Source organism: Ursus arctos, unplaced genomic scaffold, assembly GCF_023065955.2.
Source record: "Ursus arctos isolate Adak ecotype North America unplaced genomic scaffold, UrsArc2.0 scaffold_23, whole genome shotgun sequence".
NCBI lineage: Eukaryota > Metazoa > Chordata > Mammalia > Carnivora > Ursidae > Ursus > Ursus arctos.
Window position 1 is genome coordinate 19,097,156 of NW_026622908.1, and position 24,415 is coordinate 19,121,570.

The 24,415-nt window shown below is 33.5% G+C and overlaps 1 protein-coding gene across 1 annotated transcript in view; it reads right to left on the reverse strand.

Moving 5' to 3' along the window:
* The window catches only part of DCDC1 (doublecortin domain containing 1), a 415,749-nt gene that overhangs the window by 299,253 nt on the left and 92,081 nt on the right, over window positions 1-24,415 (reverse strand). Inside the window, exon 9 of the mRNA XM_057317241.1 lies at window positions 18,392-18,558. Within this exon, the coding sequence (XP_057173224.1) occupies window positions 18,392-18,558 (167 nt within the window). The remainder of the gene's footprint in view (window positions 1-18,391; window positions 18,559-24,415) is intronic.

Sequence of the window (24,415 nt, forward strand, 5' to 3'; positions counted from 1 at the left end):
CAAATAATGTTTAAAGGAAAAAGATTAAAGCAATGATTTCCTTTTCAAGTCCTATTTTCTGTTTCTAATTTCCAGTCACTACCTGAATGTAGCAAAAGACTTTTTCCTTAAACAGCTATCACTTTTTTTAAAGCTATTGTTATTAAAATGTTGCCTTGATTTTTATATTTCCTGACATCAGGTTATTTGGGCTATATTTACTGTCCAGTGTCCAATGACATTTGCAGAGGGCTTCAAGAACTGAATTCTACCTTTTAGCATAACAGCACAAACACACTTTTAGAAAAAGAAAAAAAAAAGGTCACAATCAGATGTAACAACCAAATGTCAAACAGGTGATAGGTTAGAAAGGATTAAAAATTCAGAGTCTAACTTGGAATAACATTAAAATCTATTTTGAATGTACAAGGGACCATTTGAATTAAAAGACATTAAATTAACAGGTATATGGAAATGTTTCACCTCAAGAGCAATACAAATAATGAAATATGTAAATATTAAACTATCAAATATTAAAATATTAATTCCAGATCCTGAAATAGTTACATTGATACAACCCTTCTGAAAAACTTATCAAGAGCTTTATACACTTATAAACTTAGACAATAATTTTCATTCTAGGCATTATCCTAAGTAAATAATTACAAAGAATTTTATTGCAGGAAAAGAAAAAAATGTAATTGTATTACAATAGAAGAATGGTCATTAAGTACAGTGTATTAGGGTTCACCAGAGAAACATAATCAATAGAATATATATAGGTAGCTAGCAAGAGATTTATCAGGATTGATCCACACCATTATGAAGGCTGAGAAACCCTATGATCTGCCCCTCTATAAGCTGGAGGCCCAGGGAAGCTTATGGTGGTTCTGGTCCAAACCAGAAGGCCTGAGAACCAGAGAAGCCAATGGTATAAGTCCCAATCTGAGTCGTAAGGTCAGAGAACCAGGAGCAATGATGTTCCAGGGAAAGAGAAGATGAATATCCTAACTTAAGCAAGAGAGTACATTTGCCCTTTTTCCGTCTTTTTGTTCTATTCAAGCCTTCAGTGGATTAAATGATGCCTACCTACACTGGTGAGGGAAATTTTTATTCAGTCTACCCATTCAAAGCTACTCTCCCCTGGAAACACCCTCAGAGACAAATGGAAATAACGTTTTACCAGTATCTGAGCATTCCTTAGCTCAGGCAGACTGACACATAAAATTAAACATCATAGGGGCACCTGGTTCAGTCGATTAAGCATCTGCCTTCAGCTCAGGTCATGATCTCAGAGTCCTGGGATCGAGCCCTGTGTCAGGCTCCCTGCTCAGCAAGAGAGTCTGCTCCCTCTCCTTCTGCTCTTACCCTGGTTTGTACTCACTCTTATATCTCAAATAAATAAATAAAATCTTTTTTAAAAATTAACCATCATATACAATATGGCATAAGCTAATTAGCCCCCTTAGCATTGCTCCAAGTATCACTAACAATTATTACATTAATATGTCACAGAAGGTATGCCTATGTGGTAAAAATGAGGAGAAATGGGAATCTTGGGGCGCCTGGGTGGCTCAGTCGTTAAGCGTCTGCCTTCGGCTCAGGGCATGATCCCGGCGTTCTGGGATCGAGCCCCACATCAGGTTCCTCCACTGGGAGCCTGCTTCTTCCTCTCCCACTCCCCTGCTTGTTTTTCCTCTCTCACTGGCTGTCTCTCTCTGTCAAATAAATAAATAAAATCTTTAAAAAAAAAAAAAAAAGAAATGGGAATCTTATAAACTGCTGATGAAAGTGTAAACTGACATAATAGCTATGTAATGTAAAAATGGACAATAACTGACAAAAATGTGCATACTCATTTTACAATATTGTTTTTTAGATATATTAGATAGAAATATATTCTTTTTACAAGAAACACACTTTAAATATGAAGACACAATAGGTTAAAAGTAAAAGGATCAAAAACAATATCATATGATAACACAGTGAAAAGCTGCAGCAATTATATTAATATAAAACAAAGTAGACTTCTAAACAAAGACTATAAGCAGTAATAAAGAGAAACTATTTATAATGATTTTAAAAAGTCAATTCAGGGGCGCCTGGGTGGCACAGCGGTTAAGCATCTGCCTTCGGCTCAGGGCGTGATCCCGGAGTTATGGGATCGAGCCCCACATCAGGCTCCTATGCTATGGGCCTGCTTCTTCCTCTCCCACTCCCCCTGCTTGTGTTCCCTCTCTCGCTGGCTGTCTCTATCTCTGTCAAATAAATAAATAAATAAAATCCTTAAAAATAAAAAATAAAAAAATAAAAAGTCAATTCATCAAGAAAATATAACAATTCTAATAGCAGCAATGTCCACAATAGCCAAACTATGGAAAGAGCCCAGATGTCTATCAACTGATAAATGGATAAAGAAGATACTATACACACACACACACACACACACACACACACACACACACACAATGGAATATTACTCAGCCATCAAAAATGAAATCTTACCATTTGCAATGACGTGGATGGAACTAGATGGTATATGCTAAGTGAAATAAGTCAATCAGAGAAAGACAATTATCATATGATTTCACTTATATGTAGAATTTAAGAAACAAAAACAGAGGCTCATAAAGGAAGGGAGGGGAAAATAAAATAAGATGAAATCAGAGAGAGAGAAAAACCATAAGAGATTCTTAACTATAGGAAACAAACTAAGGGTTGCTGGAAGAGAAGTGGGTGGGGGGATGCGGGTAACTGGGTAATGAGCATTAAGGAGGGCACGTGATGTAATGAGCACTGGTTTTATATGCAACTGATGAATCACTGAACTCTACCTCTGAAACTAATAATATACTACATGATAACTGTATTTAAATAAAATAAAATTTTTTAAAAATAAAGTAATATAACAAAAGAAAATACAAGAATTCTAGGGGCATCTGGGTGGCTCAGTGGGGCACCTCAGTGGCTCAGTTGGTTAAGCATCTGCTTTCAGCTCAGGTCATGATCCCAGGGTCCTGGGATCTAGCCCCACATCAGGCTCTCTGCTCAGCAGGGAGTCTGCTTCTCCCTCTCCCTCTGCTCCTCCTGCTTGTGCTCTCTAGTGTCTCTCTCTGTGTCAAATAAATAAATAAAATCTTTAAAAAATTCTAAATTTCTTTTATTTTACCTTTATCTAAATGTTTTATTTTTAAGTAATCTCTACATCCAACATGGGGCTCAAACGTACAACCCCAAGATCAAGAGTCATATGCTCTGCCGACTAAGGTAGCCAGGTGCCCCAACAATTCTAAATGTTAATGGCACCACTAACAGAACTTCAAAGTATTGGAGAAAACACTGATAGAACTGAAAGGAGAAATATACAAATTCACAATCACAGCAAGGGTCGTAGAAGACTTGAACAATACTATCAAGCAGCTTGAGCAAACTGACATTTATAGAACACTCCAACCAACAAAGCAGAACAGACATAAAACATTCATTTAGACCATATTCTGAGCTATAAAACAAACCACAAAAATTTTCAAAAAATTAAAATTATACAAAGTGTGCTCTCTGACCACAATGGAAATAAACTAGAGATCAGTAACAGAAAGATATAGGGAAATCCCCCAAATAATTGGAAAATTTTAACACATTTTTAAATAACAGATGAGGAAATCACAAAGAAACAACTTAAATCTTTTGAACTGACTAGAAATGAAAACATAGCATATTGAAATTTGGTAGACACAACTAAAGCAGGGCTTTGAGGGAAATTTGTAGCATTAAAATGCTTATATTAGAAAAGAAGAAAGGTCTAAAAACAATAATCTAAGCTTCTAACTTATAAACTAGAAAAAAAAGACTCAATTAGTCTCTACGTAAGCAGCAAAAAGGAATCAATAAAGAAATAAATCACTGAAATAAACAGCATATCAAAAAATAGAAAATCAGTTAAAAGTTGTTTCATGGAAAATATCAATAAAATTAATAAACTTCTAACTAGATCAGTTAAGAAAAAATGAAAGAATAGAAATTACCAATACAAAAAATTAAAAAGCAAATTCTACAGAATTTGCATGGATGATAATAGAATATTTTGGACATCTTTATGTCAAAAATTTGTCAATTTAGATTAAATAGATAAATTCTTTCAAGACTACTAAACTATTAAAGATCAATTAAAAAGAATTAATTACCTAAATAGGTATGTTTCTAATAAAGAAATTTAACTCCTAATTAACCATCTTTTCAACAAAGAAAATTCCAGATCCAGATGGCTTTACTGATGAATTTTACCAAACACTTAAGAAATAATTCAGGTGGTAAACCAACTTGGAAAACAGAAGAGGAAAAAACACCTCCCAACTCATTTTATGAGACCAGCATTATCCTAATACCAAAACCAAACAAAGACAACAAAAGAAAAAGAAACTATGGGCCAATACCCCTTATGCTCATAGACACAAAAATCATTAACAGCATTTTAATAAATTAGTTCAAATAATGTATATAAAGAGGATAATACTTCACAATCAAGTAGGATTTATCCCAGGAAAGTGAATTTAGTTTAACATTTGAAATGAATCTATGTGGGGTGCCTGAGTGGCTCAGTCAGTTAAGTGTCCAACTCTTGATTTCGGCTCAGGTCATGATCCCAGGGTTATGAGATTGAGCCCCGCTTCAGGCTCCGCACTGGGCATGGAGCCTGCTTAAGATTCTGTCTCCCTCTCCCTCTGCTCCTCTCTGCCCCCTCCTCAAAAAAACAAAACAAAACAAAACAAACAAACAAAAAAAAACCACTGTAATTCACTATATTAACAGACAAAATATGTATATGAAAATGTCAATACTGCAGAAAAACAACAGTTGTTGACAAAATATTTGACATACTCTATAACCTAAATAAGCAGAGACATCCAGTAATATTTATCAAATTATCTGTTCTTTCTTCATAATTTATAAGGCCATCTCTCTCATATTTCAAATATGACATGGATTTGTTTCTGTACATTTTATTCACTCCCACTGATTTATCTGCCTATCTCTACAGTAATACCACAGTAATGAATACTACCATAATGATTCTGACTTTCTAATAATTCCTCATTACTGATAGAACAGTTCTTCAAAAAACAATTATTTGTTTTTGGCTTTCTCAAATTTACCAAGTTCCATGAATCTGGCTGGATTCTGAATGGAATTTCATTGAATTTATAGATTAATAAAAGGGAGAATTTATATCCTTATGAGATATAGATTTCTTACTTAGAACTTAATATCTCTGCTTATTCATTCCATATTTTATATCTGAAAGTGTTTTATAGGAATGTCTCTGATGGATGTTATCTTACAATCAACAACAACAACAAAAAATCCTTTTATAGTCAATAGTTAAACTCACCAACATATTTTTCAATTTATATAGTCACCATTGTTTCTTGAATTTGTTGCCTTCTTTGTGAGTTCACTTCTTTTCTTACTGAAGTTTGACCTTTCTTAAGTCTCCTCGAGTACTCCTAAAGTCCTAAAAACTTGTTTGGCGTGCCCACTATCTGAAGCTATTATGAAGAGTACACATCTGGTCACAGAATCAGTAGGTGGCTGGCTCAGTTCTAAGAAGTCGAACCGTATCTTTGTGCTCCCCCTTCACTCAATAGGCCTAGAGGGCTCTATAAATCCACTGGTCCTGTCACTAGGTCTGCAAATTTTTTCAGCCAGCTTTCCTGAACTACACCAAGATTGGGGTTGGAAGGATTGCAAACTCCTGTCCCTGCCTTCACACTGCATCCTTCAGTTAGGCACCACAGATTACTTCCAACCAGGAGCCCAGCAGGCCTGTGGCTTTAGTTCTGCTCACAGCTTGTGTTTCTATGCTACCTCTGGTTCATAGTAGTATTCAAAATAGTTAACAAGAGAGTACATCCCAGGTACAAAACAATCACAACATATGCCAGCTTGCAAAAGAAGAGGAAGGAGGAGGAAGGGGAGGAAGAGGAAAGAAAGAGAAAAAAACGTATATGATGTCTGAAACTTACTTAGAAAATGCATCAAAAAAATGGTTTGATGGATACAAAGATGGATAGATGGATACCATTTGATAAAGCAAAGAGAGTAAAATGTTTATTCCAGATTCTAGGTGATAGGTACATGTATGTTCACTGTAAGATTCTTTTGACATTGCTGTATGTTTGAAAATTTAAGTGATAGAATATTGAAGAAATTTTTGAATGACAAAAGCCATGTTAAGGATGTACAGGATGAAATACAGCCCTTATACAATATGTCAATGGGCCGTGAAATCAATTTAGTGGGTCCACACCAGCGTTTTAATAGTGCCTCACGTGTAGTAAGGTTAAATCCTGTTTTGAAAAATTTTTGTTTTATATACATGTGGAGAGTTATGTATATAATACTGAATTGTAATGTAAAGTATATTTTTTCTGCTGTGAATTTCGATATGAAATGTATTTTTTACTATGGATTTCAATCAAAGAAGTTCAAAATCTACCAATGCAGAAGTGGTAAAAAGCTCAAAGTTCACCTCCTCTCATCTCAAGAGACTGTAAGAAAAATGAGAAAGAGGTGGTGTGGGATGGGTGGGTGGGGACAGTGTGTGGAGGGAGAGCTGAGTTTTGGTCTACTCTCTCCCAGCTTAGAGAGGAGCAGGCGTGTTAGATAAGTTGAGAAGGCTAAGGGCAAAGGGCTTCCATCTGGATTCTCATTTTATATTCTGGGAGATGACCGTATTAAGGCTGTCCCCTTTCACCAATCTTCGGCAAAAGTGAGGGGGATGCAGCCACAGAGTGAATGCAGTGGAAAAGTACGCAGGAGGCAGAAAGAGGGTCATCACCTAGCAATCTTGAGTTGTTTTCAGTTGGGGAATGGATAAGACCTACAAATTCTCACATGGCCACTGGGTAACTAAAAGGTATCAAAGTGGTAAGCCAGAAGAACCACAATATTTAAGGGCCAAAATCCCCACATTGACTACACTGCAGAGGCCACTAGGGTGATCTGGTTAGGTCACGGGCAAGATAAAGAATGTGGCAGAAACTCAGCAAGAGCCAAATTAATGCAAAACTTTCCAGAGAGCACTCCTGACCAAGCAGAGAGCAGATCAGAAGTTACAACAGCTGCAAATCTCAGCAACAAGACCAGTGATACCTCAGTTGGAGACCACATGGTTCAAAGGACTACTTTGCCTCCCTGGCACCATGGAGACTCCAAAATATTTCGTTCACATACTATCTTGAAAATTGAGAAAACTATGTACCCCTCACTTAGAAACTCCTACCAACATTTTAAGTTGCCATTGGAAATGTTTTATCGCTAACTTAAAAACAGTTGCAAAGGATGTCTCTTCTGGCATATTATAAATATTGGCATTACTAAATAAAAATGTTACATTTTTCTTTTACATCTATCCAGTGAGATTAAGTATCCATACAGTTTTATATCAACCATCATCCACTTTTCAGAGTATATGGAAAAGCTCTTATCAGAAAATTTACATGTTCCTTTTTCTCCTCAGCTTCATATTTCTATCCTATTTTTTCCTTAACAGAAACACCTAAAAAACAACAAGGAAAGATTCAGAGCCCCTGCAAGAAGTTTATGGCACCAATATTTCAAAATGTCCCTTTGTTTGATGTCCTGTAGGTTTTTATACTCCAGGGTGAAGCATTGCAGCAGAGAGGAATGCTTTGCCTAAAAATAATAGAAGATGGGAAAGAAGAAGTGGCATATATCTCCACCGCAGGCACATTCACAGACAGAATATTCTTAGTAAACAGTACACTTTGGAAGTTGAGAATCTAGTCATTTATTCCTTAAAACTACTCCCCTCGGGATGCCTGGATGTCTCAGTTGGTTAAGCATCTGCCTTTGGCTCAGGTCATGATCGCAGGGTCCTGGGATTGAGTCCCGTGGCAGGCTCCCTGCTCAGTGGGGGGTCTGCTTCTCCCTCTCCCTCTGCCTCTCCTCCCTTCCCTCTTTCTCTCAAATAAATAAATAAAAACTTAAAAAAAATTGCTCCTCTTGCTCTTTCTGTATCTGCAGAGGAACAACTCTAGTTGCCTTAGCCTCCACTTCTTCTATAAACCCAGATGCCTTCTTGGAGGAAACATGGAAGGGCAGACATACGAGCATCTGAGCCTCTATAGCAAAATGTTAAGTGTTACCTAAAACATTGGTTAAATTAATGGCCTTAATCAAATTTGGTTTTTACTTTCCCTAGTACTGTGAGTGGCACCTTCTATGAAAGAGCAAATCAGATTTAGACAAAATTTTAAAAATACTTCTTTGAGTATCTTATGTAGTATTTGTGTAAATTGCTTACTTGAAACATGTATCTCCTTCCTAGAGTAAACTCCAACATATGTTTTTCAAACTCTGTGACTTTCATTCTCTATCCACACTCCTCAACCACTGCATGATCTCGGATGCTCCAATTCCGAGGCTGAAGAAGGCCATTAGCCCTTTAAGTCTCACATTCAAAATGGGCCACAAATTTAGCTATTTTCCTTACCTCCAAGTAAAGTTATACATACAGCCAAAAAGATACAGTGATAGAACTGACTGAAAAAGACAGTTATAAAACTTTTGCCCCATCACCAGACCATGGTCCCTCTATGGGTCATAAATTAATATTTTTTATAAATTTTGTAATTATCATAAAAAATAGAACAACTATGTCTTGGGGGGTTGTTGACCAAGTTAATCTTAAGTGTGTTCATATAGAATATATCTAATGGTTTTTAAATCCTACTTTGACATTTCTTCATTATTATACTGTGAAACTCAAAAAAAAAAAAAAATAGGAGCCACTCTCAAGCTATGAGATGTCTCATCCAAACCCACTGCCCTTATTTCCTCAACATTAATTCTTTCCTTAATCTGTTCACTCTAATGTTTCATCATCTTTCAAAGATCACCAATAACCTTTTTTGTATCAAGGATAACTTTTTTGAAAACAAAGTCTTACTCACTGCTAACTTCATACCATTGCCTATATGAATCTCTTTTTAAAAGCCCTCCCCATACTTCAGTTAATGAATCATACCCTGCCTACTCTAACAGCAAAGATGGAGCTCCAGTCCCTTTATAATTCTGCCTTGCTGTCTCATCTTAGAAAAGTATCTCAATTGCTTTATCTATAATATTAATAATAAAGGTATCACTTATATGCGGAATCAAAAAAAAATGTCAAACTCATAGAAACAGAGTGAAAAAGTGGTTCCCAGGGACTGCATGTGTGGAAAATAGGAAGAGGTTGGTAAGAGGGTACAAACTTCCAGCTATAAGATGAATAAAGTCTGAGGATCTAAGGTATGACATGGTGACTATAGTTGGTAACATTGTATCATATAATTGAAATTTTGCTAAAAAAATAGAACTTAAATGTTCTCATCAAAATATATATATAAATATATGAGGTGATATATGGTAGATGGTAGGAATCTTTTTACAATGTAAACTTCTGTCAAATCACCATGATTTATACTTTAAATATCTTATAATTTTATCAATTATACCTCAATGAGGCTGAAAAAATTAATAATAGAGATGATGATGATAGCTAACACCTACTGACCACTTTCTATGTCTCACGTACTGTGTTAAGAGTTTTATATACATTGACTACTTAATCCTCATAGTTTAAGGATTAACTATGAGGTAATTATTATTGTTGTTGTTACTCTTATTATCTGTAAATTGAGAGGACTGCATTAGATGGCCTCTAAATTTCACTTCAACCTTAAAACTTCAACCTTAAAACATTCATTCTATTTTTAATATTTTTTTTTATTTAAGTTGCCCTACAACATAGAATCCATACCACATATTTTTGTACTTAAGTATGTATTGATAAGCATGTTTCCTAAGAGTTTCATGTGTCCATACTTTATCTCCAAAACAAGAATGGAAGCTTCCCAAGGGCAAGGTCTTGGATGGTTCTGCTGTATCATTAACCCTGCTTAACACATAGATGGAGCTCATAAAGGACTACTCAACACCTCATCATTCGAGTCTATCTTCTTTGGCCCCCTAATCTTTTTTCACAGAGTGGGAAGATCTTTTTTCACCAAACAAGGTAAGGTTAATTCAGTAACTACCACAATCATAGTCCCTAAAGACACCACACCATATTGTTTATTTATAGGGATCCTGACATACACTGAAAAGTCCTACAGGTAACCATCTGGGGGTTAGATGGCAAATAGGCTGTGACCTATGTGGGTTTATACATATACATATACATATACATATATATATAATTTATTTTGTTTTATGAAGATCAGAGTACCTTATCTACCCAACACCAATTTAAACCCAGATCACATTAAAAGAGACTTTTTTAATTTTGTTTGTCACTGAATGTAAAATTCAATGCCAGAAGTATAATTAGGGTATCCAGACTAAATTTCTTTCTGCTAGAACAGCACTATCCAATAGAATTTTCAACAATGATGTGGCTATTGAGCATTTGAAATGTGGATAGTGAGACTGAGAAACTAAGTTCTCTTATTTTATTTAATTATAATTAATTTAAATTTAAGAACCACAAGGGGTTTTAATAGTGTACTGGGCAGTACAGCTCTAGAAGATATAACTCACCTGTGGCTTTCCAAGGCTGGATCTTTCCTGTACCTTTTACTTATGCTGTCATTCTCTTCTCTGAAACTTTTAATAATTACTTCCCAGTGAATAATAAGTGTTGATAAATGGATTCTTGCTGAATCCTTTTTCCATGTATATGATTTGCTTTATTTAGGAACTTGAAATCTTTAAAAAATGTAACTGGATGGTGGTCGGTTTTTGGAAATTATGTAAAATTGATTTTCTGACATAATTACTTTGAAAAAATTTGACTGAAGACTGTGATAAATTAATGTTATGCTCCTTTGCATTTTATTACATATATAAAATATTAGCAAATAGTGAGTTATATTATTTAAAAATCAGCAATTTATTATTTTATTTAACATTTATTCAAGCTAATATTATTATCAACAACAGGTGAGAGGAAACCACTATATGCCTCTTAATAAAATAAAGCAAGGCAACGATTTCCAAAACACTTACACTAAGAGTCTCCCTTTCATCAATCAGTAGTCAGACTTAATAATCAAAGGTCTTAACTAACAATCACTGACAACACTGATCAATTTAAATAGAAAATACAAAATGCTAGTCAATCCTCAAGACAGTTGGTTTTCCTCCCCCTAGGAATATGCCTTCAATACTGCTTTAGTTCTCCAAGGAAAAAAGAAAATTTCATATTCTTGTCCATTCACACAAACCTCTCAGTGAGCATTATTGTTTTGGGAGGAGGGGGAGGCAGGCAGGGGGCCCAGGATGTTGACGGAACAGATAGGATGTCAGGTGAAGATAGAATGCTGTGCCCTCTCTAACCAGCTGAAGACTCGGCATGATTGTTTTCTTACAAATAATACCTGTGGGTGTTGAAACTGTTCAGGGAATCTATCAAACACACTCTTTCACTTTGCTGCTGTAACTCTATAAAATTTATTCTCATTTCAAAAGAATCATAGGCAATAATACCTGTAGGTGGTTGAGTAATTTAAAGAAAATTTGTCAGGTCTACTTTCACTTACTTTACCAGAACAATTCTATACTTATTTGGAGGTTTTAAAATGTAACATTTTCTACTCAGTATGATTAAAAATTTCAAAATAAGAGCCCCTCATCTAACGAGTTGTCTTAAATCAAATATAAGTAAAGAAAATATAATACTAGGATGTTTGAGAATAAAACTTTGATCCAAAAAGGAAAATAAATTAATGTTGAATCTTTTTCATTTTTTAAAATTATAGAAATCATTCACACATAGATATATGAGAACAAAAAGTACCTAATCAGTGTGATATTAGGGGGAAAATGCACTACTATATTAATACCAAATATCATTCTCAGGAAATCATTCTCAGGAAAATCTGAAGGCTGAGGTCTATAAACTTGTAAAAGCCATCTATACAAATTGAAAAATATATAAATGGAAGAATAAAGGTAATAACCTTTTCAGATTACTTAACTTTCCTTAGTAAGTCATTTATATCCATGCTAAGTTTACTTTATGCTAAGTAATATAATAAATGCAGATTTTAAAAAATTTTCTGTTATGCAATTTGCATTTTCAGTCACAAGTTCAGAGGGAGAAAAAGCTCAATAATGTTTAGTTTAAAAATGTATTTTCCACATTAATTTCTCCAAAAAATATTAAGAAGTTAAAAAATCTTTTAATTAATCAAAAAAGTGATAACTAATACTTTTTAAGTGTTTTTAGATGATTAAAGTGTTTTAGTGATTTAAAGATGACATATTTTCAATCTCCAAGAGGAACTTACTCTTCGTTAAAATGTTCATAATCACATAAGCAGGGAAGTCTATCTCCCTATATGGTCATTTTAAAATACCGTTTTTTAAGTAAGAACTCTTACTTGGCTCTTACTTCTTGAAGTAAGAATAAAGATAATATTTTGAACTGAAAGGTACCTAATGGAGATGTCAATAAAGCTCTCTATCTTTATATACCTGAATTACCAGGAAAAAAAAGGAAAACCTCTAAGTCTAATTTTTTTTTCCAAAGTGAGTTATTTAATAAATAGTTTTTGTGGTAAAAAGTTCAAATTTAAGTCAGAGATACATATTTGACATTTGGTAGTATAATTCTAAGAGAATTAGAGAAAAATACAGATTGGAAAATTTTTCTCCTGACCTGAACAGCTTTATGACAAGTCAAATGAAATGTTCTGTGATGATAAATGTGTTATGGATAAATGATGGAAAATAAACAGTATTTTAATATCATTTCGTGTTTTATCCCATCGTGGTTTTTGTCCCTCTCTGTAATAATTACCTATGCACAAACTCTAGATGGCAATATTGCACTTACTGTACTTTGAAGAAAATTGTCACAGTCAGTCCCCACATATCCTCTTTATCAACATTTTATGTGCCACGGATCTATAGCCTCTTATTATAAGTGTAATGAAGCAGAAGTTATTGAAGCATTTTATTGATTGCTCAGATCACAAGTTTACTGCCATACTGAATTGGCACCTTACTCACTGAAGCAAACTGCTGACACCTTTTTTAAAAAGTGACAACTACATCTATTTCATGACCAGAAATCCATTTTCATCTCTATCAAGACAAGAATGCAATTTTCACTTCATTTAACTGATGTTAGGCCTGCTCAAAGCATGACACTTAGAAAAAGACACAAGTTTAAGGTTCTTAAAATACTTCAAGTAACTAGAATGCAGCTTGGTTTCAGGGAAAGAAAAAAATCAACCCTCATTCAAATCTACAAGCAATCTAATATTCTAGAACATTACCTATCAGAACCTTCAGAAGTAGTTTTCAAACTACTTGAAACATCTGCAACACAATTTTAATATGTTTAATAGTAAGTGATACTTATATACTATAAATTTTGTTCCAAGCTTTCAAAAGACATCAAGAAGTTCAAAATTGAACTATTTTGGATAACGCCCCATGAAGGTTAAATCAAGGAAATAGCCCAATTTTTGTTGTATACATAGATGGGGATCTAATATACAGAAAGTGACTATAGTTAATAATGCTATATTATATACTTGAAAGTTGTTAAGAGAGTGGATCGTGAATGTTCTTACCACAAAAAAGAAATGATAATTATGAGAGATGATGGAGGTATTAACTAACCCTACTATGGTAATCATTTTATAATATTTAAGTGTATCCAAGCATCATGTTGTACACCTTAAACTTACATAATGTTATATGACAATTATATCTCAATAAAGCGGGGAAGAAAAGTAGCTGGCATACCAAAAATAAAGTATATATAAAAAATGAAATAGAAATAGTTACTCCTTCAGTCATGTTAAGACCAATAAATGACTTTGACCTAAGATACAAGATATAAAAAGATAAACTTTCAATACTTCTTTTATGGAAAATTAAAATATTAACATTCCTTTAAAAATACTTTTTGCAATCAACATATTCTGTCAGCACTAAATGTAATTCAAGCATATTTTGAACTGAATCTTTTCTGAGTAGAATTATATTATTATTGGTTTGATATCTAAGTATCAAACTTATTAAGTGCATGGATAAAGTAAACCAACATTAACTTAGGAAAAATTTTTAACAAAATCTAGAGCTTTGGTAGAGGTTAGTTTAAAGTAATAATAAAATACATTTCAGTTTTAAACTGCAAAACCAATATATGCTCAAGTTGGATGGTCATTTCCTCATCTAATAACATAAAGTTATAGTACGATAAAGTTACAGCACAGTTCCAGTTTAAAAAAGTGAAACCCAATTTTTGAAATAGAGACTTAGTGTCTGAGATTCTTAAACCCAACACATCAAATATGGAACATTTAGAAATAGCATATAACAGCATTTTTAAAAGTACCTTGCTTAAATTAATTTTAAAAAAAAAAAGGACCATATACCAAAAAAACTTGAATCACTCAGGCAGAAAATTATAGTTTTCAACAAACTTCATTAAGTAAGGATCTATTACAAACAGCCCAAGTACATATTTCCAAATTAAAATTACAGAAATAAAACACTTCCTAGAAGCTTCAGACATAAATAGAAAATGTCAGTTTTGGGGTTTTTTTTAAGTTCAGAAAATGCTCCAAGAGTTTAAGAAATATTTGGGTGTTTTTTCTTACTTCTTGTTTTTAAGTAATCAACAAGCTAAAATTTAATTTCTAAGTTGATCATTCCTTTCCAAAGTGTTGAAAATTAGGAATAAGATAAAAATTCCTCAAATTTTTTCATATCTTAAATTCCAAGAGACTATGATTTTCTTCATAATTAAGATGGTGGTTGTTAAGATATTACAGTTAGATACTCATCTCCTTTGTTTCTCTCTGAATTTCAAAAATGGCTATGCAATCAATAACAACTGTTAAGCTATGCTGTGAACCACTTTAAATGATTAAAGCTGTATGTTTATGAGCTCTTTTAGAAACTATTTTAAAAGAAAGTGCAATGCACTCATTATTTAAATGTATCCAGGAATTTTGTTGGTTGGGGGAAAAATTCGAAGAAGTATCAAAATTGAGAAGACATCTCCAGCAATGAACGTTTCCTAAAGATCACATTTGTACTTAAGATCAGTCATTCCAAATCATTATTTATATAGCCTCCTGGCACAGTTCCATGCACTTTTATGTATCTCTACAGTGTTTCTGAGGAGACTGACATATATTTTGTTTACTGACAGCAACGAAAAGCTCTATGTAGGATCATAAATAAAGAAGACCATGTTTAAAAATCACTAATATCATTTTAAAAGGTAGTGCAGGCTTGTGTTTTGGCCTCTGTTTAGCCGTGTTAGGCCTATGAATGACAGCTTCCCTGCTTGAAGCATACAGAAAGCACAGCCTTCCTCATTCACTGACAGGACTGTGGCCTTTTCACACGTTCCTTCCACAGCAGTGTTTGTCCCCAAACACTGGAACTCGACACAATGGCATTCCTACTTCAACACCCCCACCAACAGCACCACTACTTAACAAGAATGCTAATGAGATGGAACAGGCCCTGTCGCTGAAAGTGTTAACTGCATTTCATAGCAATGCGTTTATGCTACTTCAAAGATTACCAATTAAATAGATTCTGCTTAGCTCTGAGCAATTTCTAAGATGTTTCCACTTTTAAGGAAATAAATGTGATAAATGTAAGACTAAGTGACTTTATGCTGTCCTGAATATAATATCTCATTTTATATACATGAATCAGTATATATTTAAGACCACACTAATGTAGGAGGCTTAATTCAGTTGCATGCTATAATAGCAAAGTTAAAGTTAGAAACTGAAAAATGAATAAGTCGATAAACATAAAACCAGTAGTTCTGATGTTCCTTTTAGAGCTATTTTATCAGTTCATTTAAAAGAAATTCCCTTTGGGAATCCCAAGACATCCAATTTAAAGATTTAAAGAAATTTCCTTTCACAGAATCCCAGCAAAACAATGTTATTGTTTTTATATATGACCTTTGAAGTGAAATCAATGGAAATAATATCTAGAGTTCATCTAATTCTATAATTTATAAGCTTATATTTGTTAAGGAAATAGGAATCATCACCCTTCTTCATTTTACCTATCTAATGATTCCTCAACATGATCTTATATAAAACTAAATAGAAAAGGCTATCCCTAAGGTCAAATGAAGTAAATGCAGTTCAAATAAAGTTCATTAGTGCTAAGAAGGATGTTTGCTAAGAAGTCCTACTCATATTGAAGCGATTGCCAGGCTTAAGACTTTGCCACTGATGACTATACCACTACAGTGACTTTTCTAAACGTTGCAAATAATTTTAAATTATATCATGATATAACAATACAAAAGAGACTCAAGAATACATAGAACTGAGCATATCTAAAAGAAATAGAAATTTGCTTGGAAATGCATAACAGGTAAATTTCTATTTCTTTGTCTTCATGTTTATATTTTAAAATAAAACCCAAACAAGTATCATATTAAAACGGTTGAGTGCAAAGGTTTAAGTTATTACAACTTAGCAAAAGTAAAAGGTTTAGTTAGGAATGGCAAAGAGCCTAGGTTTTTAAATATTTCCAAATTTGGCATAGTGTAAATGATGTAGACAACTTCAAAGACACTAAAAATGTTAGTTTTTGTTCATATTTTGTTCAAAATCTATTTTTTATCAATTTTGAGTCCTAAAGAAACCTTTAAAATCAAGGCAGTGGTAATTCTTGAAATACTCTCTTTTTTCACAATACACAGAACTCTTTTCCATCTAGTACAACTGTATATATCTATTTCAATTTTACATGTTTAGGACAATGGAAGAAAAAAACAAGCCATGACTACTTTCTGAGCAGTTTCTTATCTCTAACATCCCCACTTTTAATAAAACTTAGAAAATGTTTAAGTTTTTTAAGATTTGATTTCAACATTGCTTTTCTTGTACTGGAGAATGATCTCTTTTTTAAACATCAAATAATTTTAAACTGTCTAATAAGTAGAATCAAACCATTTAATACCAAATAAATGATTGTAATTAAATTGCTCATAATCTATTTTATAATATCATTGTATCTTAAAAAGTTAAATAATATTTCAATGTAAATAATTTGACCAAAATTATAATAAAACATATTTGTACCAGTTTTTATGTATGATATTGGCTTAATAAAAATTTTTAAAAATAAGTTTGGATTTTTATTTTTTCATATTTATTATTATAAATAGACTTAGCCATGATAACTATTAATCCCATTTCTGGATACACTGAAATTAATTAACTAAGCAAATAATCACATTTTGAGAATAAAAGTTTCTCGTGGGAGGACATTTCTTGCTAGTTCTGGGTACCTTAGTTCAAGAATTTCTTCGTTAATACAAATTGTCCTTTTCCAAACTAGACAGCAGGAGGTGCTGTGTGAACACTGAGACCACATCCCATTCTTACCTCCCCTCCCCCAGCACACAGAGAATAATAGCATGATGCTTTCAAAATATTCATTTTTCAGTGGCCTGTGGCCTGAGATAATGAGCCCAGTTCTAAATTGGAAACTCATGGTTAGAAATGTAAAACCTAGACTTTATTTAACATGGTAAAATATATGCTTAACTTCTTAAGACCAAGTGCAAAGGGGATTCGAAAAATGTGGCAACTCTATTTTTATTTTATAAATGGCCATCAGTCATTCTGCTTTGCAATGCTAGTTCTAATTTAAGATAAATCAAAGTCCCTATAAGTAGTTATAAAAATATCAAAGTCTTTACACACACACACACACACACACACACAAACATACACACATGCACTCACAGTTATGGAAAGGATACTTAGAAATTAAAGGACAAAGTTAAGTTTAACCTGATTCAAATATATTCATTCTATTTCTTTACTTTCTAAACAGACAAGTTAAATAAGCATAAATGAAGTGAGTTAGTCTTGACAAGAAGTTAATTCACAATTTCATTTTCCAGAATTCGATTGGTTTACATTTTAGCCCAACTTCTACAATAGCAATTCTGATTTCATACTGAAAAAAAAAAAGTAAAGAAAGAAAAAAGAAGGCTGAGCATTTAAATCTTCAAATGATTTAGGAGCTACTCATTTTCTTGCTTAAAGTAACTGTGTATAGAAATTCCACATAAGGAGTTGCCTTCGCTTTGCACAGTATGCAGCAAGAAAAGATGAGACATATGACATCCCATACCAAAAGACAGATACAATTAGCCCCATTATTGTTGGCTTTGAGATTACAGAAGAAGCATTTTGGCTCCCTAACGGGCACTGAGTTCACAAAATACATGTCACAGTTTTTTTATGACACAATGCCAATCATCGCCTCTATGCAACCAAGTACATTTTAAAACACATAATAAAGCAGTTTTTAAAGAGGGATGACTCACCTGTGTATAATATTTTTTTGCAGATTTTAGTCGTTGGTACAAGGCCAAAAGAACTCCTTGGATGTACATCTTAGCTCCTGAGGGGCTGAAACCTTCTCCCTTAGAGACCCAAACTGGTCCCCGCAAAGGTGTGATGGAATTTTGCAGGCATTTTTCAAGCAGAGGAACTATGCAAGAAAATAAGGGAAAATAAATTCTTTTGACCCAACTGAAATGCACTGCCTGGAACACAGCCCCAATACCAGAACTAACTCTTAACATCTATTATTTATATCTGACCTGGGTTAAGTCTTACAGAGGCAATTCCTGCATTACTAGTGGCCACCATGAAGGATGTATTTATATTGAGACACCCCCCATGCAAGACTCATAAGCTTTGTGAGCACACCTGAATAGTTCTGAAGTGTGCCTAACTAGCTGCACAGAGTGTCATGGTGTGCACTGATTGCCTTATCTTCTCATTTATCACAGATGAGTTGGAACCAACCTTGCTGAAATCTACTTGCATTGTCCTGATAAAATTGTAAGATCCATGTTGTTTCTGTATATAGCTTCCCATAGAGGAGTCTATATATCTAAAACATCACATCTGGAAATTATTCATAAAATATAATCCACACCTTTATAAGCCATCTTATTCAAGTCTTTTCACTGCCATTACTTAAATAACCAATAAAACAGGGTGGCAAGGCTGTTTAAAAAATAAAGGGAATCTTAAGCAAGCATTTTATCGTACCTTTTTGTTTTTAAGTTTCTGGGATATAAGCCAGTCAAAGATTTAGGAAAGCTATTCCAGTACCCATTTTGTAAACAGATAGAAGATATTTACTTGTTGGCCCGTATTGCAACATCTATACTAGACTTGACAGACATGTTTATACACTTTTTCACACGATTAACTTATAAAGTCTTTCTAGTGTAAAATAGTCAAATAACATGGCAGCTAGCTAACATTTTTCAAGATTTAATTTCCCTCTGAAATGCCAGAAATAAAGAAAGAAAAAAATATCTTAGGTACATTTGGGAACCCAGAAAAATGAAAGGATATAATTTTTAAACTCGGTCTTAAGTATACACTTGTGACACAATATAAACATACAAAATAACTATATGGCTTGGCTACCTTATTCTGATACACATTTCTAATAGAAAAGAAATTAAATAGATCACCAGCAAAGAAAATAGCTCCTAGCTCCATGCCATTGGTTATGTTATATGTGGCATATTTTATGCAGAGAGGCCTAGCGTAGCAATCTGGAAATTGAATTACAATTAGGTTCAGCTGAGCTGCTGAGCCGCTGAGTTATGCAAATGGCCTTTGCTACTGGTATTCTGCTGAATTTTGCTCCTAATAAAAAGTTATGCATTTTATGGCGCTAAGTTCTACAACTCTCTCCCATAGCACAATTTAAATTCTTTCTAATATATTCAACACCAAGGAGAATGTTGGAAATAGAACTTAAGCTTTTCTAAAACTACTATAAATAGAGTTAAAAGAAAAATATGACCCAATGACTATTTAGACATCTTTAGATGTGTGCATGAAATTCACTCATCCAGCCTCAGAAATTAATTCCTAAAAATTCTCATATCAAAACCATGTTTATACTGGAGCAATTACTTCTCCCTATTAAGCTTTATCATAACAAATACCACAAGCTTTTTAAAAATATAAGATCACATATACTATAAAAGAAAGAAAAAGAAAAATAAACTTATTTTTAGAATTGTAACTCTTCGATCTTTAAAAAAAGAATGTATGGTATAAACCAATCTTGATTATAATTTTTCCTAAAGAAAACTAGCTTAAGAATCACCAGTGCTTTTAGTTAACTGCTATAACATTCATACATTACTATGTGTTGGGCTTTAATTTGTAAACTTTTAATCTTACATTCATTGAACCTATTACAGTTTTTTGAACATGGAAAGGCATTGCATAAATGGCTATTAAGTTCAAATAATTTTAAGTAAATCGAGAAGTAGGTATAAAGTTGAATGATCTACATCCTAGATTTAATCTTGAATTTAAACCTGAGAACATGTTCTCAGATTCTCTAGTTTTATAGCCTTATTCATCCATGCTTGCCACAAAATAACTTTCAAATTCTTTATTTCAGCCCAAGGAATTCCAAAGTATAATTTCATAGATCTTCTAATACAAGTTCCATTTTTTGCAGAGTTGTGTCCTCTTAAATAAGAATTTAAGAAAAAAAATATATATATAGCTTAGGAAAAAATACAAATTATATCAAAATGCAAGCAATGTCAGAACTGATGTAGGATGGAAAATAGCTCCCATGCTCCACATGATTTATGTAATTAGGAATACTATGGAAACCAGAAATAGCAAAGCAAAGAAAGCAGTATTCACAAGCAGGTTTTATAAGGGACTTCAGAATCTGCTCTGAACTTGTTGAATAATCTGTTCAGTATTCCAGAATCTCCCTGCTGGAAGCAGGGTCCTCATTATAACCACAAGAGCGCTAATAAAGGTTAGCCTCTGAACCAGGGATTAGAAGGCTCTTTTCTTTTTGGGAGCTGCAAACTAGTAACTTTGATGATCTTCTTGAAAAGGAAGACAAAGCACACTCCAAGAACAAACAATGTTTCCACTAACTAGGAAGGTACAGAAAACATAAGAAAATGATACGCCCTAAGTACTGAGAAAGGAAGTATAAATAAGCCTAATATATTTTCAAATAAAATTTATTAATCAGTTAGAATTAAAGAATTCTCCATAAAAAGAGATTGACCTAAAATGATAGTTTTGAAATATAATAGAATAATTGATTAAAAATAAGTCAACTGACTTTTCAACCCCAACCACAGATTTTTAACATGAGTGTGAATAATATTTTTTAAGCATTTTAGTGGATATTTGTAATATTCTATACCAAAGACAATTCGTAAGTGTTCTTAACCAAGCGTTTTGTTTTATATAGAGTTCTCTTTTACTCTGTTTCTGAAGCTAAGTGCATTCCATTAAAGAAGACTATTGCATAAAGATGTGCAAAAAACAAAGGCAATTATTTAGAAAGGACAATAGACACTTTTCAACCTTGGAAAAAGCATAAACCTAGATGGTACTATGAGCTAACAAGGCCCATGAGAGACACTCACTCAAAGAAGGAAAAAAACATGTCTTTCCCAGTGAATGAACTCCAGGGTATTATTTTGTGCATAAACCACGAGTTTCTCCTTCAAACTGCTACTCAGAAATACTGCCTCATTCAATAAGTTTAGCCGGTTCCTATTACCCTATATTCCTTTAATTTTGGTGTGCATAGGTACACACAGCATTTCTTCTGAAGCTTAAAGCCTTTATTACAGGTGTTCTATCTATTTGCTCCTATTTACATAATTGCAACCAGAGCTTTGCTTTTCTGTAATTTCAGTATTTTCATTAAATAGGGCCTCAACATTTTTATTAGATAAGTCGTTTGGAAATTAATCATTCATTAAACTTATCAATATACATAGATCAGTCAAATGTGATCATTCCATTGGGGTCATTGCCACCACTGGAGAGGTGTGGTTATGAGGATGATAATAGCTTTTTATCCATTTTGTTTATTCTCAAGTTATGACTACAGGGCAAATTAAAATGAATGCAATAGTTTCAATGCATTTGGAGTTAAGACTGAGGATGCTGAGTAAATAGATCATGTGACTGAACTGAAAGGAGTAATGTTCCTGGTATAGTATTGAGCATCATGGGTAAACAGATCATATAATTAAAAGTAGTGGCTATATCAACTTCATAACTATCAATGGATACTTTTCTCACTCATGCTGCTCCATTTCCCTTGCATTTGTTCCTCCTTTTTTCCACCTGTGAATATATTCTTGTCCTTCAAGGTTCCTATCAAATGTTACATTCTCTGGCAAAATACCCCATGTTATTTAGACAGAATTAACTGTTCCTACTCTATGTTTCCCAGAGCATTGTTTGTAATTTTATTTTCCCCTTACTGATTTGAATTAATCCTTATCTTCTCCACTCCCGTTTCCATCCTCCAGTAAATCACAAATGCTTTAGGGTTTTGAGGCCACACTGGTTTTGGGGGTTTGGTAAACGTGGTGCTCAATAAATGTCTACCAGACAAATTAAAAGTACTTTGGATATGCTGTGGACAGTCTTTTAGGTAAGTTTTAAGATCATGAGTTCAACGTATGCACAAAGACCATGCACGATGCCTTAGAATCTGTAACTTTCTGTGACCAAATGAACATTTGATCAAAGTTTAATAACTGTTAATATGCCAGAATTTTGAAGCACATTTAGAATATGTACAACTATTTTGTCATAATTCTCCTTATAAAATGATCTTGAAGACTAAGAAGGAAAATAATTACAAAAGAAAATGATACAATTTGGCAATTAAGCATTAACAAGCCAAGAGAAGGCTAGAGGTGGGTATTTAAAGTCTTGGAAAAGCCTCATATGCTCCATCCTACCCTGTCATAAATCATGCTACTACGGGAAAAAGCACACAATAAAACCTATGTAACAAAGCAAAAATATTAGGTTAAGGTCAAAGTAGATACTGTGAATAATAAAAATGATACCCTCTAAGAACACCAAACACAATGAGTTCAAAAGCTATTCATAAAAAAGAAGCTGTTCAGCCTTCAAGAAAACCTTATATTAAAAGCACTTCATCATTGATAAGAAGCTTGAACTTATTTGGGTTCATGATGGCAGCAGTACAAGAACTTTTGATAAGGAGGCAAATATCTCTCTATAGAGGAACCACAAAGCTAATGGAACTTACCAAGTAGAAATAGACTGGAATGTCTGTCAAGCTCTATACCTAGAGAATATACATCTCTTTCCAAAAGCAACATCTTACATTAAAAGAGATACTTTGCTTACTCATTTGAACCTACTACAGAAAGCTAAAAAGAGGATTTTTTAAATAATGTATTTTTAAAAAGCACTGGAAATAATCAAAGACTTTAATAACCTGCTGTGAATTCAAATTAAAATTCATGCCAATTAAATATCCAGAATCATAATTTACATAATACAGTAATTTTCACATTTCAGTCAAAGTACATGAAACTATGAGAAAAAAGAGCACTGCCCAGAGCATAATTACCTATAAAGAAACTTCTATATGCTCTTTGGCAGCAAGTTTCAGATCTCAGTCTCAAAAATACTCAGTTATTGTTTAGCAGGACATCATTTGGAAATTGCCCAATTCAGTTGGAATTTATTTTTTAAAATGAAGTTTATCTAAACAGTCTTTTTTGGATGAAACAAAGTGAGCTCTGTAAAGATACTAAGATTTGACTGTTTCCCAACCAGGAAGTATGCCTGGAGGGAGTTTGAGTTACTGCCAAGGTATGTGTGTGTGTTAATGCTCTTTATCTAGCTTTAGGTAATAGTTGGAAAGCTCCTGGTCCCTGAACAACCAGCAGATGCCACTCAAAAGCATGGTCTGCTGGGAAGATTGAATGATATAAAGCATACTGTCTCCAATGTTGCTTGATTTATATCCGTATATTTTTATTCAAACAAAACTAAACTAACAGCTGCTGTGTACTTTTGTTTATGTGCTATATGTCAAATGTTATTGTCCCTAAGGTACTTATGTTAAAAGATTTAGCAGTCATTTTCTTAAATACCGATGCCTACCCAAATTTGGATTTTTCCTCCACTGAACAAAATGACAAGCACACGATTGCTATACTTAGAGCAATCTTTCACAGCTGCTTTAGTTTTTCAGTGATCCTATTAAACTGACGGCATATTGCCTGTGGGGTCTACAGTGTTATAATACTGCTCTAAGAGACATTGATTTGTACGATAGGATCAAACAGAATAGGGATGCATTGGGGAGAAGAATTTCATAGGTCATATTGTTTTTACCTGAGTAAAATTTAATTTAGACACTGTGACCTTTGCAGAACACCTGGTTATTTTAATTGCTGTTATGTGGGTGAACGTTGACATTGGGGCTTTGAAAGTATGAAATCTTCAGTCTCCTCTGTTTTGAAAATGAATCCCGAGTCATG